Here is an 18259-nt window from a genome sequence, read left to right on the forward strand (position 1 = left end):
GCTCAAGTACGAGCGGATTCAGCTTACTTTGCAAGTATGGCCGTACTCTCACAGGAGCAACCCGGCCCTGCTCGTGCATGAAGAGGAGCACGGCCACAATTAACTATCCAGCAAGCTCTTGTTCCAGCCAGCAGAAAACGCTTATCACTTGCTAAATTGCTGCTAGGTTGAGTGCTGCACCCATTTCCACATGGTGACAGTGAAGTAATAGTGCACAGTAGGAGGGCGCCTGCAGTAAATTTCTGATTACTTAGCAAATTTACGTCATCTAGGTCACCATCTTCAGCGTTAGCTGGAAATGGTGCAGTTAGATCATTACTCAGCAAGGTACTATGTTGTTTTTTTTGTCAATGAGAAGTAGTTACTCCTGTATTTTAAAGAACAACTATCAAAGAAACTGGTTTTCTGTAAACCCCACATACCTATCAAACTTTTAGCCAGCAACGTTAGAAAGCTTTTCAGAGGTCTTTCAGCACAGCCTGTGTGAAAAAAAGCCATGTTCACCTGCTGTTTTGTAACAATATGTGTCTGTGTGTTTGTGTGTGTGTGTGTGTGTGTGTGTGTGTGTGTGTGTGTGGGGGGGGGGGGGGGGGGGGGGCAGGGGCTCTGATTTGGTTTCTGTGGTTCATGCTCCCCCCCCCCCCCCCTTTCTCTAGCAGTATCTTAACTGAAGTCCAGTTTCAGCTAAAGGAACAGATGCATTTTTGACACTTTTACATAAATCTTCCTTTCCAGGATAGTAAATTCCCGTGTGTGTCATGTGACACTTTGCGGACTTTACCGATATTGAATCAGATATCAGAATGAAAGCGGACCCACACCTCTCTACTCTACAAATTTAAGCAACAGCATAATAACCTTTACAGAAAAAAACATTTCCTTGTTACAGCTTATAGAGCTCCTCAGAGATGTTGCAGTGTAATTACTTCCTGGTTTGCTGGGAGAAATGGTTAACCTCCTGTGTTTACATATATCTTGTCTGAAGGGCACACTGCAGCACAGATCAGCCAGCTCAAATTACAGTGGCTCATTACTAGCAGATAAGAGAGAATTAGGCTGCTATCTCTAAATACAAACAGAGTGGATTTATCTGTGTTTCCCTTGTCTCCTGTGGTAGAGTTCAGGTCCTCCTAAACCATTACATAGGGAATGTTGAAAAGTTAATCGTGCGTGTTTATGTCACCACATATTTCAAATATAAACTGTTGTGTGAAAATGCTGCATCTCACAAAATGGTTTTGTTTTAAACAAAAATAAGTAGGTTGAAGTTTACATAAGTAAAATAAACGCCTGTTTAATCTCTCCTACAGATCGATGCATTAAGTAAACGAAGCAAAGAAGCTGAAGCTGCCTTCTTGAATGTTTATAAGAGATTAATTGATGTCCCAGGTAAATTATAATGCTGATTGTCCTACGGGTTCTGAACCTTTAGTATAACATCATAATGGAACGCCAGCAATGATCTAACATTATGCAGCCTATAGTAAATGTATGTAGGTGTGTCCACTACCAACAAGCTATGGGGAAATGAACTGTAGGTGTTTTTGTGGGACTGCCATAGGGACTTGGTGTTCTCCTCTTTGGTGGAGACTGCTATCTCTTTCTGTGCACTCAGTAAAGGCGTCTTGAAATAAAGCTGCAGGCGGATTAAAGGACCACTATCGCAAAAACTTTACAAATGTAACATGTTTTTGAGATGTACATTTCTTCCAGAGTAGAATGCACTATGAATGAGTTATTTCCTATGTTGCTGTCACAGTAGGCAGTAAAAGCCTGATGGATCGGACAGGATTTGGACAAGTCCATCTTTTTCAGTATTACGATTTCCTTTATTATTTAGAAAGGTGCTCTATGGAACAATCTATATAAGATGCCGGGTGGCCTTCCTACTCTCGAGCATGCTATGTTGGCATTTGGACTGAGAAAGTCCCATTAAGTAAGTGCTTTTTGAAATGAAGAAAGCCTTGGGAATCCCCCATAAGGAAATGAACTGGTCCAGAACCAGACAGATATCTATGGCCTGTTGTAAGTGACAGTGAGATAGGAAAAAGTAATTTACAGTGCATTTAACTCTAGAACAAATGTAGATTTTGTACATATCCATACACATGCATTTTAACTTTTACATTTTTTTTTTTACGATAATGGTCCTTTAGGGCTGCATTTACATTATATATACATTCCTGATTGTCTACCACACTCAGCAACAGCAACACACATGTTCTGTCAGAGGCCAGTGGCCCATGTTCACTCACCAAAGCTAAGCCCCAACCAACTAATATACACAGGGAGGCCAGTGGCTATAGCAGGCCCCTAATTTTAGTTAACAAGCCTCATGGTAAGAGATCAGCAATTATCTGCTGTTGGCGGGTGCGGTTCTTTTCCACCATTCACCCCTTTTTAAAAGCCATGATTTTCAATGTACTTCCACATATGGACTGGAATAACGTAAAAACTGTCTGCTTGAAAGGAGTTTCGGTTTGCCAAGCCCACCTGGGTTATTATAGATCAGAGTCAGAGATGCTGGGAAGTATGTGAATTATGGTGAATTGTAATTACAACTGCATGCAGCATGCACAGCAAGACTCTGCAGAACCGGTATTTATTATTGAAAGAAGGTGTGGGGGGGGGGGGGGGGGGAATGTGGGTGCCTACAAAAGATTGGAAACTCGCAGCTATCAGCTTTACTAAACTTGTAGCAGCCCAGACTGTTTGGTATGGCCCTGGTCCGGGTTTGCTGTATCACTTAATTTCCTCTTGAGACAGCACTACATTTGTGTTGAACAGAACGCCGCCCAGACTTCTTCCCATCCCACGATCATTCACTGTAAAGGAAGGAGCAGCAGCCAGGCCCTCCCTGTGAGCATAGATTACAGCAGAGGGAGGAGGTGAGCTGCTTTAGGTAGTCTAATAATGAGAATGTGCCAAGTTGCAATGCTGGCTACAGAGAGTTCATCTCCCAGCAGTAGTGGCACATGAAGGAGCAGGAGAGTGAGAGTTTTTCTCTAGCAGGACAATATTCTCTCCTACTAACTCCATGCTTTCTTGAGGGTCACATGACTAAACAAACAGAGTTTTTTAAAAATCGTTTGCATTAGAGGCCTGTGTGAGTCTAATTTTTCACTCCCGACCCGCAACCCACTTTCAGGTGAATCTGATATCCACACATCCAGACCTGCTACCCGCACCCAACCCGCAACCCAATTAAATCAAAATGGGTACCCGAACCAAGGGCATCAAGTCGGGTAACCTGCGGGTACCGGACTTGATGCTACGTGCGGGTCTAATTTTTCAGACCCCATTTTCCCCGCTACCCGCCCCCTACCCGCAACCCGCTTTCTGGTGAATCTGGAACGCGCACCTGCATCCCGATAAAAATCCTGATGCAGGCCTCTAGTTTGCGTAACTGCATGTCCCCCTTATTCACTGCTGCTAATGAGGAAAAACGCCATCCTATTTTTGTGTCGGGGCTGAAGCATACGCAGAAGGCTCCTAATCACCTGAGGACTGCGCACAGTTAAGTCTGCACTGGGCTTGTGGTTGCTCACACCTGAGATTGCATGGAATAAACTAGCTCACGGTCCCGCTGAAGTCGCTCGCACAAACTACTGTTAAAATCCCTTTCATAACTTGGTCAACTCTTGTGTATTATTTTATGTGAATGCTTGTGAATATTTGTTTCTTTTAATAATGCTGAAGCAGGGATTACAAAAGACTTCAGGAAAAGAACTATTGAAATGTTAATGCTGAAATGGCACGACCGGTTCTTGTCCTAATTCCTGTGTAGCTATCTGAGCAGCCTGCTGCATGGTAAGGAGAATGATGCAGGATGTGGTGAGTTACAGGCTGTCTCACCCTACCGTGATTAGGCAAATCATAAAGTGTGCTGACGTCTTCAATCACAAGTTTGCTTCACTTGAGTAAAAAAAACAAAAAAAACCTCATTTTTTGGTAAAGGGAAATTGCAGATTTTTTTTTTTCAAGCTGTGGCAGTGTATGAACATTATAAAATCAATTATTAGAGTAGATTTAAAAAAGTTTATTTTTTCTTTCTTTGTTACTGAAACACTCCTCTAACTCAAAGGCCATTTAATATATGCAATGCTTCTCCCCTGTGCATTGTGTCATATGTCCACAGAGATGCTCTCTTTATTTGGTTATTTCATGTTTTCTTCACCTGAGAAGGCAGCATTTCAGGCAGAACAGGGTCTCTTTTGGAACTAGTCAGATCCAAAGAGAAAATCTGACTGATCATCAGAAAATCTCTCAATGGCGCCATTGAATCACTATCAGGTCCTAGGCTATTAGTAGTGTTGTTGTTTGAATTCGGGACCATGTGATTCGTAACCCAAATACACTCATTCAGCACCGAACTGCATTACGAGGTGCATTTAATTTACCTACAATCTGGAAGGATAAGGTATCGGAGTTTATTGAGATGCAAGTTTCGGAGTTAAATGAAACGTTCCCCATCCTGCTGTTCTTTGCTGAAATGGTGCGGAATATGGCTGTTTGGGTTCCAAAACACATGGTCCCCAATGCAAACGCCAACACTATAAGATTAGTGCCATACACTGTTAGATTAGTGGTAGATCAGGTAAAATATCAATATCATCTAGATATTTTACACTTGGCACTTTCTCGGCTTTGCTCTGTGCCGGTAGTACCCGATTCACCGCCGATCTGCAGCAAGTCAACAGTGTGTTACCATGCAACACGGTGACTGAGGAATGCATTGAAGTCAATGCCCCGATGCAGAAATGTTAAATTTGTTGTCATTGCGCGGAATGACGCAAATACAACGCCGGGAATCCCTGTGACGCACTTCCTGTCTACTGTCTAGCAGGGAGTATGGCACTGGGCAAGGGGCGGTGAAGGGGGGAGGGGGGGCAGTGCTATGCACATGACCCTGTTGACGCACTCGGGCACAGGGTCATATGATTACATTTTTTGGCATTGGGATGTGAGGGGGCGGAGCATCGCAACACTGGCCGGGTGTAAAACTCACCTCAAGCAAAAATCTCTAATATGGATTTCCCCTCTGCAAGCTTTGTATTGCCTGATTCAGTACAGAGACATACAGAGCCTTGCAACTTGTAATTGTTTCCTATGTAATCCTCACATGATAAAGGTGGTATCTGGCGTCACAGGCAGAAATAGCATTTCCAATAGATATTTTGGTCGCAATAGTGAACATATTTTGCCATAGTTTCAATAACTTTTCATTTGGAAGTTAACATTGAATCCATTGAAAGCATTAACTAGTATGTGGCCAGGTGAGATCTCACTTATTCAGGGCTCATACCGTTGGAGCAAATGGACAGCTTGAACACTCTCTGTTATTTGCTTAAAAAGAATCTGTACTCTAATATTCTTACACTAAAAAGCACACCATTCTATTCCTTATTTTCTCCTGTGCCCCTCTGTGCTGTTTCTGCCACTCTCTGCTGCAATCCTGGCTTGTAATTAACAGTTTTAGGCAATGTTTACAAACAAACTAACCAGCTTGTAATAGGATCACATATACAGAGTGTGTGAGTCATTCAGAGTGTGCAGGGGGCCTGCAGAGGGTGTGTATCGCTTCTACCAATCACAAGCAGCCCTGCACATTCCACACAATCAAAGCTTTAGCCCGACAAACAGGACAGAGGAAAGATACATTGATTTATTACAGAGACAGTGTAATTAGGAAAGGCTGCAGTAAGCCCCAGCACATTAGAACAGGCATAGGAACTCATAGGATAGAAGAACTAAGGCTGAAAAAATTGTTACAGAGTCTCTTTAATGATAATTATGAAGGCAATTACAGTTATGAAGGCATGAATAAAACACAACAGAAGCTGGAATTACATTTTCTGAGAATAATATTTGCAAATGAATAGGTCTGATCAATCAGCAGAGATTGCTGCTTTGCTTGTGCAGGGCCCAGCATCTATTTGCCTAGGCTCCGGCTGCCAAGCTAAGGTTGTGCCAGATTTCAAAAAGGGGTATCGTTACCCTGCTTGACCACCCAATGAGCAATGTATACAAAAAGAAAAGAAATACTGTTCAATGTAGCAATTACACACCCAACAGCATTATGTAAATTAAAATATCACCTTTATCAGGCCCGGATTTACAGCACAGGAGCCTATAGGCACAGATGTCCTGGCACCCTAGACTCCACCTCCATAAACCTACAAATCCCTTCTGAACAGCACCAGAAGTGTGCTGGCTGCCCCAGCTGTCACTGTTCCCTTACTTTTCTTTCCCATCATAGCTACAGGTGTCCCTTAGTATTAGGTAGCCAGAAGTGACCTCAATATTAAGAAGCCAGATGTTCCCCAAAGTATTGGGTAGCTAGAGTTGATCCCGACTCAAGGGAGATCTGGTCATTGGAATGCAGAGAGCAGGGTGTCTAACATCTCATTTTCACTCTCATCAGGACTCTGCATAGGGAAGGAGGATGAGAGGCACTAGGGGAGGGAAATGAGTTTCCTTTCCTTCATTAGGCGCCTGTAGGCACGTGCCTACAGTGCCTGATGGTAAATCCGGCCCTGACATTTATGAAATATACTACCCTGTAACAAACAAGACCCCTGGGGGGATACTTACCTCGGGAGGGGGAAACCTCTGGATCCTAATGAGGCTTCCCCATCCTCCTAAGCCTCAGGTATACAGCGCTACATGCATTAATTGGTTTAGGCAGAGATGGATTAAGATGTAAATTGGCCCTAGGCCAAGGTAGTTGATTTGGGGCCCCGCTGTGGTCCTTTTGGTAAGCTAAAGTGAAGACAAGTTAAAGCAGGATTGTCCCATAAAAATTAAATTTCAACAGCAATTGGTCTTAGTGTATTGAGTGATAAAGATGCTAATCCTGCATTCAACACTTTCAAAACTTTTTCTGCTGTTATGGTTTGGAGTTATCACATACCTTAGGAGCACTGGCCCTTTAATAGCCATTGCCAAACAGTTGCATGCTGGGGGTTCTTTTTACCTATAATATATTCCTCATCTTCCCTTTATTTCCCTGCCTAGCTGAAACATGATCCTCTGCTCACTTGTGTTTACAAGCAAGGCCGATGTGACTCAGCGATTGGAGGAGCCAAAAAGAAAAAGTTAAAGGAAGAAATTACATCAGTATTTAGCCTCAAACTGTGGGCAAAAGACATGGTTCCAACCAGGAACAGAATTCTTTTCATTTACTATATTAAATTCACTGAAATCAAAACGTGGACAGTACAATACATGTGTTATGTAAGTAGATAAAGTATTTATCTACTTATATATGTGTTTTTTTCCCTGGCATAGTATGGCTAATCCTCCTGTTTTAAAAAAAGATGGCAGGAGGGCCCCTTGACACCCATTAACCCCAGGCACCTGCCTTGGTTGCCTGGTGGATATTCCTTCTCAGGGTTTAGGTAGTGCGTACATCTGGTGGCAGCTGGAATGTCTGTATGAATGGGTGCTGTCTCTTTTTCGTTGTGTTGTTTTATAAACAGTGGGGGAAAAAAACAGTCAAATATAGGGCCCAAAAAAATTTATAGTACTATGCTATGCTTGTATACATACGCAATCATCTATTTACGCTGTCTGTACCCTGAGGCTGATGTCCCACTACAGTACTGGGCTGGTGCCCATGTTTGATTAACCTGTCCCATGATTCTGACATCTCTGCTAAAGGAACAGGTCCTTAATTCAGTAGTTCTAATTTACCAAAGTAAACATGATTCAAACCCTTTTATCAAGATTCCTCTTCGCCTGAGGCAAGCCTGGCTCTAACTAGCAACTATAAAGTATATCTGTAAGGTGTTCCGAGAACTACAATTAAAGGTAGGAACTTTCTCTTCCAAAGCTAGCTTCCGTTTAATTATAGTTATTTACCAGGTGTGGCAGTTTCAGCTCGCACTTATGGGACCTGCTTAATTTAGCTTAACTTTCAGTTAAAATGTAAACAGAGCAATGACAATGCCTTTTGCCAGAGTTTTAATTAATTCAATGTGTTTCGGAGGCAGGAATTGATACAATAGCCCACAATCTATCAAGCTTATAGCCCTTTAGCTGTTGCTGATTAGTATAAAGTTACTCTTCAAAGATCTAATATTGAAAAGAATGATCAGTGGGTTAGGTTGGAGCATTCTAAAGATTTTGTCGTCGTGTGAGAAAAGATCTGGGTGATGGAAGGAGAATGTTCCTCACAGAAATAAGAGGCCTAAATTAAACACAAGCTTTGTTTCCTGCATCATATAAAATGTTTTGGGGTCGCTAAGGCCTCATTCACACTATACGCATTTCCCCGCGCGTTATCGGCAACGCATATGGTGAGCGATTATAAAGAATATGAGAAGTGCATAGGTTGCTCCGCCTGACGTTTGCACTTTATATGCGGCTCAGCATTGTGTTGTGATATTGCACTGTTGCATGCATTTTTGTCAAAGTGCAGTGCTTTGTGAGCTGGAAGTGAAAAAGTGCCCGGGGGGGGGGGGGGGGGGGTGTTGGGGGAAGGGAGAAGGTACTTGCCTCAGTATGGGGGAAGCCTCTGGATTCTAAAGAGGTTTCCCTTGTCCTCCTAGCTCTGGGACCCCTAAACGCTTGTCCACTTTTGTTGGCACTGCACGCAGGCGCACTAGTAGCTTTTCCCGCGGGCTCTGGTGGAAATAGCCTAGCCAGATTGGGTCTGCTCTACTGCACAGTGGACCCAATCGGGCTTGGCTGTTTCCGCAGGAGCCCAAGTGGAAAACGCTAGTACGCATGCACAGGCAGGCCACTGTGATTGGTATTATTTTGGTTTGTGCTGGATCAGGCTGGCTGCGGAGGACAGGGAAAGCCTCATTAGGATTCAGGCGCTTCCCCCTCCCGAGGCAAGTATCTCAGGTTTTTTACTAATTTAAAGCCTAATCTACACGGAGCGATCCGGCGGCTCGACTCTTCCGCATCCCCGCGCGTACCCGCCGTGTCCCTGCTCGTCCGCGTGTGTGTCGGATTCGATACCCACTCGTCCCCGCCGGCACCGCTTATCTTCCGCTCGATTCCCCGCTATTGTCCGCTTGTGGAGAACAAGCGGGGAATCGGCCGTGGCGAGATCGGACCTGTCAGATCTTATCAATCATTGATAAGACACATCGCTCCGTGTAGAATAGGCTATAGTTTTAGATCTTTTTTTAAGTACAGTATGCTATTGATTCAGTTAAGACTTATTGCAGTGGCAGAGTCCCACTGGTGCAGAGAAGGAGCTTTGGGCTCCAGTGTGAGGTTTACATTGGTCTCCTTCAAGCACTCATACAGTGCAATTGATGTGGAACACAAAACCTGCCAAAGACAGCAGCAGTTTCAGAGAGGATTAAGCAGGGGAGGGGAACATTTTGTTAATGATTACAACTGAAGGCTCATACACACGGGGCACAACTGTCGCCACAAACACGTGGCACGCGCATGTCTGGGCTACAGTAGCCCCGTGTGTATGAGGCGCGCACCCCGAACTGTCGCCGGAGACAGCAGTTGCTGCGCGATTGAAAAGTTCAATCGCCGGCAACTTCTGTCTCCGCAACTGTCGCTAGTCCGCCACGCGTACTGCGTGTGTATGTGCGGACTAGCGACGGCTACCCACAGCGACAAGGGAGCTTCCGGCGGGGGGACGAAACTTTCGGCGACAGCTTCCGCCGCATCTCTGTCCCTCTGTGCAACATGTGTACAGCTGCCGCACAGAGGGACCTGGCGACGAACGGTCTCCGCTTTTTTTGGTCTCTTGTCTGCTTGCAACTGCAGACATTTGTGCCTCGTGTATGAGGCTTGAGGCAATCGTTACCAGCAAAGTACCAGTGAAGAGCTAATGAGCAGCTAGGTGGTGTAGTGGAGTACCCTTTCCCCGCCAGGGTTCTTGGTTCAAACTGGGCCAGGACACTATCTGTTCAGGGTTTGTATGTTCTGCCTGTGTTCGTGTGGATTTCCTTTGGGTACTTTGTTTCCCTTCCTCATCCCCAAAACATATAGATGATTAATCCCCCCATCCCCAGAAAAATAAATATATATAGCCTTATGCTGGGAATGCACGATTTCGCGCCTGGTTCTCTTATCTTCCATTCGTTTTTCTTATCTTTTCCCATTGTTGTTGGCGGGAGATCGGACATGTCGGAAATTATCAATCGAGCCATCTAAATGGCTCAAAAACGGACCGTGTATTCCCAGCATTAGACTTACTAGTCGTCCTCCTTTCAACCGGAAGTGTGGCATACTTTCATTGAATAGTATGCCTCACTGTATGGTCGCACCACAGCGGTAACATGCGCTGCAACCTTTCGGGACCATAGTGGTGCGGTTGCAGAAGAATTGTGCCGCAGTGGGCAGTTTGAAGTGTGGAAACGGGCAGACAAAAAAGGAGGATCCGCAAGCCAGACCAAGTAGAAGTATAAAAAGGTTGTAGTTTATTCGAAAAATCCACAGACATGGCAATAAAATCACAGGATCAACTCACGCGTATCGGGCCTACCATCTGCCCTTAATCGTAGAACTCTTTTCTTGAAGTGTGGAAGGTGCCTTACCGTCATGACTATGTATACACTATGTAAAAGCGCTGCGTAGACTGTCAACAATCTATAAATACACAATAATAATACAGCAGATGGAGCAGGGCCCAGGGGGGTTCTGGTACAGTCACAACCTCAGTATCTCCTGTTGCCACGCCACTGAAAACTCCTGGCTTCATCTTTCTGCAATTGCTTCATGTGAAGGAGGTTCAAAACCAGTAATGCAAACTATCTGCTTTATTCAACAAGGGCTGCTTTTAATGAATTGTATGGAGAATTTCTTAAAGATAAATATGTCCACGTTTAGGTCCTGTTAACTTTTACAGCTTTACCTATTCGCCCCCAGCACCTGTTTGTTTAAAAGATCTTCCTCTGAGCCCCAGGTAACAAAAGCAATAGAATGTCTTTCAAGCTGATATCAACAGAAATGAAAAAAAACCAAAAACAAAAAACAGATACTTACCTAAGGAGAGGGAAGGCTCTGAGTCCTATAGAGCCTCCCCATTCTTCTCACGGATATCTTCATTCCAGCACTGTCACCTCGTTCCAATCTGCTGCCATGGGAGGCTTCAGATTTTCGGGAGCCTGAGTGCTCCCGAAGACAGGCGGCTCCATTTTGTACATGTGTGGGTACACTTGCGCAGACGCAGTATGGAGCCGCCCGTCTTCAGGGGCACTCTGGCTCCTGAAGACTTCCCAAAGCTTTCCACAGCAGCACAGAGCAGTATTCAACTGATCGGTCGAATACTGCTAACATGGGTGACAGCACTGTAACGAGAGGATGGGGGGGGGGGGGGGGCGTAGAGGCTCTATAGGACCCAGAGCCTTCCTTCTCCATAGGTAAGTATCTATTTTTTGTTTATTTCAGTTGACATTCACTTTCAGCCTTTGCAGCAATGCAGAGGTTACATAGACAATTGGGGCAGGGCCATGGCTAACTCCCTTCTAAAGCATGCCACAGCTCAGCAACATTTCATTCATTGCACAGACTCTAGGCACTTTTTAAAGAGAACCAGAGACGAAGCACTCTCTTGTATTTTATCAGTGGGAACATGACCTTAAAATCCTACCCTAATTTTAGTTTCATTATTCTCTACTCAGTTTGCCTGTTAGTAGCTCTGATAAGAATCCCTGACTGAGCATTCAGTCTAGGTTTGACCTGCAATCATTATAGCTCTGTCTTCTGTGAAGTCTTTTCAAGCCCAAGTCCGCCCCTCCTGGCTCTGCTTTCCTGCTTTGCATACTCAGAGCTCTGGTGACATGGGAAGGGCTGCTCTGCTGAGAAAGCTCTGAAACAACAGACAAGTGTGGCTGCTGTGTGATCTGTGTGCACTGTGCAGTCATCATTATTATCTGTGCAGTTTCATTCCTATAAGAGACACTTCCTAAAGGCAGCCACACAGCATACCAGAATAATAAAGTTTAAAGCACACAGATTAAAGGCTGCAGTAGCAGCCTTGCTTGTCTATAGTTTCACAGAGCCTAGATAGCACATCCAGAACAACTCATAACCCGGAAGCAGAAGGGATATGAGCAGGCAGGCATATTGGATTTTTCCTGGAGCAGTAATGGATAAAAAAACACTCAAAAAGGCACACCAGAGCGGCAAAATTATCAGGTAGAGCAATTATTCTTTACAAGCTATCGACTGATATGTTTATTTTGTGTGAAACGTTCATCTTTGGTTCCCTTTAATGATATTCACAAGAGGTTGGTCTATATTAAAACTTGTAACAAACTATATTAGCTTGTAACATAAATACGCTGAATCAGTGGTGCATTGTACTGAATTGAGTCTGAAGTTTAGGTAGGTTGCACATCTTTTAACGTGAAATAATGTATACTTCATCTATCCTGCACTGTTGATTAGATCACAATCATCTGCTGTTCTTTAAACATAGATATAGCTCTCAACACTCAAATTATCAAAACTGGGACACTGGAAGTCCACTCCCTAATCCACCTAGGCCTCACCTGTTTCCACCCAAGCATTCCCATACATAAGATTTTACACCTAGCCTGCCTCCAGACATGGAAAACTGTCTGAAAGTCTATCACAAAAGAGGAAACTTTTTTGTGTCGGGAATACTACAGTCTATTCCATGCCACAGGCCTGTAATCTAAAGCTAAGCTCTGCAGGCTTCTGGGAGAGAAAGTGAGCCAGTTACAGGAGCAGAGGGTTGGGATTTTGTTCAATTCTACCTGCTAACTAGGAGACAGGTAGGTTTAATTTTGTTTGTTACTGTAGTGAAATGAATGAAAAAGAAGTGTGTGTTAGGGCCCTTTTCCACTAGCAATTGTGATTCAGCAAAAGTTAAAAATTTTCCGGCGATTTCCCGACGTTTGTGATCGCGATTTCGCTATGCTATGCACTGCATAGCAAAATCGCAGCAATAATCGCTCTGCAGCGCGATTGCGATTGAGTAAAAGACGAATCGCGGTAGTGGAAATGACCTACCACGATTTTGATGTTAAAAAACAAACCGTAGCGATTTGAAAATCACTAGCGGTTTGCGATTCAGCAAACGCTCTAGTGGAAAAGGGCCCTTAGTGTGTTTAACTAAGACATCTGTCCACCCACACATGCCTATAACACACACACACACACACAACACAAACACGCACACAAAACACAAACACACACACACACAAAACACACACACACACAAAACACACACACACACAAAAACACACACACACACAAAAACACACACACACACAAAAACACACACACACACACACACACTCTCTTCCTAGATCTACAGTAGCTTATGTTATGTGCGCCTCACGTGCGTTTCGCTGCGCCTTGCTAAACATTATTCGTGTGACCGCATGCCTGTACCCACATCACGAGATTGTGGAAATGATCGCTTGTCGCTCAAAAATCGCTATTTGTCGGAAAAATCATGACGTGGGTGCGACCCTTTAGTGTTTGTGAAGTACAGACTAACCAGCAAAGTTCATGGTGAACCAGGACTCCTTTTCTTAATACTATGACCTTGCATTGTCCTGTCCACATGAGGTGTAAATAGCTGTTTGTAGTTACAGGAATTCACGAAGTGGCTTTTTAACACGTTCCCTTTCTTCCCCTGTGTGGCTTCTTGTGAGGAGACCATTTGGCCAGCTCTTTCTACTTTCTCTAATTCTGCACTTCACTCTGCCACAAGTGCTCTGTCAGGCTGATGGCTGGATACAGCGCACATGTCACTGACCTCTTTGTGTGCTTTTGTTTGTATTGTAAAATTAGATCAGGTTTCAGTGTTTTGGAGCTGTAGAGGTCTCAATTGGGCAGATCGGTTTTCTGTGGCGTTTGAGGTAGCAGAATGGAAAATGCAGCTAGTGTGTGTGTGAAATATAATCAATTTGTCCAGCTTCCAATCCCGGCTTCACCGTTCTGTCCCTCTCTGCCCACTAAATAACTGGGTGGTCTTGACACAGTCGAAATCTAGGCAGCTTTTCATCAGTTGCTCATCAGCATGGTAATTGCTGTATGACTAATTAGGCCCTGAATTCCAGTTGATTTTCTATAATGAGACAGCTGGTTTAATTATGTAATCGTATGATTATATTAGCCTAGAGTGCCCTGGCAAAAAGTAACGTATGCAGGAATGCAGTGTCGTAGCATAAGGAAAACACACAAGGGGGCATTCATCTTCATCCGCAAACACAGGAAGGCGGGAAGGACTTGCTGTGTTCTTTGTGTCGCTCGCAGAGTAAGTGGCGCACATTGTGGACGTGACGATTGAGAGCTCCACGTGCTTAGAGGGAGATAGAAAAATATAATGCTGACTTTTCTGCACATTTGTGTCCTGAATAGATGGTGAAAATCATTCTCCTATTCCAAGGATGAAAACCTATCTTTTCACAGCGTGGTCACTGCCTATTTACATAGATTTCTAGAACCATACAGCAATGTTTAAGTGCAGTTATCATGTGTCACTCCATGTAGGCGATTATTGCAGGCTTCCCTGGATGGCTACAGACAGTCATTTTGGATAATAATATGTAGTCTCAAATGGCACGCTCCCCTCTGTTAACGTCTATAACCTATTCAAATTACTGCAGGCTTGCTGCATCAGTTGAATGTCATATAAAACATCAATTCACATATCCTAATAAAAAAACATGCGCTGCCTTACAGTCCACTAAAAGATGCAGTCCAACAACAAGTTCCCTTTCTGAAGCCTTCACATCCGGTTCTTTTCACCTCAAAAAAAAACAAAACACAAAACAGGAAAAGAGATCATCGCATAGACTGTCTTGTCCCAGAGTCCTGCACTACAAAAACACCCGTGTGGTGTGTTACTTTATCACCACCTTCTGTGCTCCACCACCACTAGGGACCAATCTCACCTTCTACTGTCGCTGCCCAGACACACAGTCAGCAACAACAGCGTGATGGCGTTTAAGCTGGCACATCTCCTCCTGTTGATCTTCTCCCCTTTTGGTCTCATATACATGCAATGAAAATCGTAAACCATATCATAGTGCAGACCATTTCAGACTTCTCATTGATTTTTACTTTCTCTACAGGGTAAAAAGTTATATCTATATCACTGTGTTTTTTAGGGGTCAATTTATAACACCAACAGCTTGTGCACCCTGCACCTACAGGAACTGTGCTCACCTGGCAAAACAGCTGCCTGGGCTCACAGACACTATACATTAGTCATTTTGGGTAGGATAGGGTAGAGCGTGGGATTGGGACTTAAAGAGAACCAGTAACAAAAATTTGTGACAGGCTTGTAGCATAAGGCATAGCAGCTACTACAGGACTTTGTGCAACTGCAGCACTTGCGTGGGAGTTGTCTGGGATCATAACGATCAGATCCGTTGTGATGATTGCCATCACCACACGTCTCAAAACGTCAATACAAACACACCCAGGTACCCACATCGCGAGATCTCGGAAACGGTCACTCGTCATGCAAAAAATTCACGGTAAAAATCGCAATGTAGGTACATAGCATGACTTGTTACTACTTCATAGTAGCTAATAAAGAAGATTGGTTTTATGAAACTACCAGTAGTAGTTGAACTTTTGAATGTGCTGCTGCTCTACCACATGACCATAATTCGGTCTGTGCAGAGCAGAACTATCCGCAAGGCAAATTAGGCAACTGCCTGGGGCATATTGGGTGTCAAGGGGCCTAGCTGCCACCTTCTCTGTCCACTCTCCCACTTCAGCTTACCAAAAAGACTATAGGGAAAAGCAAAAGCACTACCATCTTGCTATGGACCTTACGTAATCTTAGTCCTTTCCTGGGCCTGTGCATCTTTCTATTGGCTTAATGTCTTTAACACATTAGCAGGTTCAAGAGAGTTATCTCGAGATAAGTGCACTGCTTTTGATCTCAGGTGGCAGAACTCCTTGTGTTATCAATTCTTGGAACGCTTTGATGTCTCTCTGCTAGCAGAGGATATAGAAACTGAAAGCAGAAGTCCTTTGTTATTGTCTCACACTGCCCCCTTGTGACAAGTGGCCATAGATACACATTACAGCAGTACTAATTAGAAGCAAGGAAATCTAACAAAAAAAGATATAAAAAAATGTGCTAAAATAAATTGGCCTGGAGCACTTGCAAGCCTCTAAATAAATTGGCTGCTAAAGGGTTAATAGGAGGGTAAACCTAATATTTTTCTGCTCGGAGCACGGGGAACAGAGTTGACTTGGCATATTGTTTCCGCATCCAGAATTTCTTTCTTTATTTTTTTTAAAGTTTCATGCCATGGGGATTAGCTTAAGGCCCAGTTGTCTTCTCACAAGAGAACAAACAAACCTTGAAGGCGCATCTCCTAATTTTCACAGCAACTGCCACACAGCTAGAAAGCGTATTGAAGCTCAGCAAAAGCATTTAAAGGGATCAATAAATACCATCACGCACTCCCACTTTTATTACTGTGCAGGCCTCAGACTGGAGCAGCTTTGCAGGAGAAATAGAAATGATAGCTGCTGGCGCTACATGTGTAGATAATATGTTCAGTATGTTTTGGGATGTCCCTCTTCGGCGCATAAAGGGTCAAACAGTTTACCGTCCATGTCACTTACCAGCCAGGGCTGCGGATCTAAACAGACAGCAGATATTATTGATTACATCCTTCCCATTCCTCATCTACCTCTCCTCAGCGTCTGCCAGGAAAGTGAGCCAGAAAACCCACTCTTCCCACCAGTCAATTAGAAATGACAGCACAGATGGACTTTATACAGTGAACACTGAGACTTATTAGAATAACTGCTTCTGCTCCTGACGGTGATATGATACAGGTTTGCCTCAGGCAGATGCTGGTAGCAAGTACAGGCAATGTGACTAATCACACTGGTGTGAAGCTGTGGCACTTTAATGTGTGTGAGAATAAAGTGTAGAGATGACACTAGCGATGTTTGAGAGTCTTCGTCACTATCAGTCGGGGGTCTGCAGCGTGTCGTCTTAAAGCATATGTACAGCTTGTCAGCGTTATTTCACTTCTGCTTACCGCCTCCCTGCCTGGAGTATGTGCAGGATTTGTTTCCCACTTAGAGGTTTTATTGGAGGAGTTTAATATTATAAACAGATTGCAAGCAGTTTCAGGCTAATGCTACGTACACACATGCGACAACGATCGTTCGTTGAGAACGACAAACGAACTTTTAATTGATGAAAGAACGACCTAAGTAAAGATAGTTTTAAAAGGTGTGTAACGATCTGATCGTTAGAACCAGGGCTGTGGAGTCGGAGTCGGGCAATTTTGGGTGCCTGGAGTCGGAGTTGGGAAAAAATGCTCCGACTCCTAATGAATTTGTAACTGTAATTAAAATAGAAAATATGATAAAATGTTCTATTTCTCAGATAATAGTAATTACAAATAATGTATATATACAGTAATAGCTGTGCTTAGTCCACAAAAGTGAAATAAACCAATCAAAATTAGTTACTTGTGCTGCTTCAATAAAGCAGTCCCCGTATTTTTAAGGTCAGATATACATATCTGATTGTGACTGTATATATGATGTGTACACAGGAATCTCTTATATATACTAAATAACATCTATGCTGTAAGAATAAAGCCTGATGTGTAGCTATGTCACTAATAGAGATGGTCAACGAGATGGAAATAATTCTGCATTGATGCTGATTTATGCAAATGTATGCACTCTCTTTGCTGATGAAATAAAATAATTTGATATGTTATTAGAATTTGGTTTGGTGACTACAAATTAAAGGGTAACTGAGACGGATGAAAAGTAAAGTTTTATACATACCTGGGGCTTCCTCCAGCCCCCTTCAGGCTAATCAGTCCCTCACTGTCCTCCACCACCTGGATCTTCTACTATGAGTCCTGGTAATTCAGCCAGTCAGCGATGTCCGGCCGCATGCCGCTCCCACAGCCAGGAACATTCTGCACCTGCGCAATAGTGCTGCACAGGTGTAGTATGCTCCTGGCGGCGGAGTGTGTGCATGCGCACTACGCTTGACTGACTCAAGTACCTGGACTCATAGCAGAAGATCCAGGTGGTGGAGGAGGACAACGAGGGACTGATTATCCTGAAGGCGGCTGGAGGAAGCCCCAGGTATGTATAAAACTTTAATTTCATCTGTCTCAGGTTTACTTTGTTACACAGTAGTACTATACTCTACATATGCACTCCCCACAGAGCTGCAGGGAATCCACTGAGAATGCTGTGCACATTGAACACAGAGGTGTTGTCTGTTTACAATCTCCTCATTCCCCTGCAGAGTACCTGCACATCATTCTTACATGCACCCACACTTGATAGA

General features: G+C 43.8%; 1 protein-coding gene and 1 long non-coding RNA gene across 5 annotated transcripts in view; both read left to right on the forward strand.

Moving 5' to 3' along the window:
• The window catches only part of LOC137547082 (uncharacterized), a 554567-nt gene that overhangs the window by 213966 nt on the left and 322342 nt on the right, over nt 1-18259 (forward strand). The window lies entirely within an intron of this gene.
• Nucleotides 1-18259, forward strand: part of CUX1 (cut like homeobox 1) — a 541156-nt gene that overhangs the window by 200555 nt on the left and 322342 nt on the right. For all 4 annotated transcript variants that reach the window (XM_068270260.1, XM_068270261.1, XM_068270263.1 and 1 more), the window contains one exon: nt 1311-1389. In XM_068270260.1, coding sequence (XP_068126361.1) covers nt 1311-1389 — 79 coding nt within the window. The remainder of the gene's footprint in view (nt 1-1310; nt 1390-18259) is intronic.

Source organism: Hyperolius riggenbachi, chromosome 2, assembly GCF_040937935.1.
Source record: "Hyperolius riggenbachi isolate aHypRig1 chromosome 2, aHypRig1.pri, whole genome shotgun sequence".
Classification (NCBI taxonomy): Eukaryota; Metazoa; Chordata; class Amphibia; order Anura; family Hyperoliidae; genus Hyperolius; species Hyperolius riggenbachi.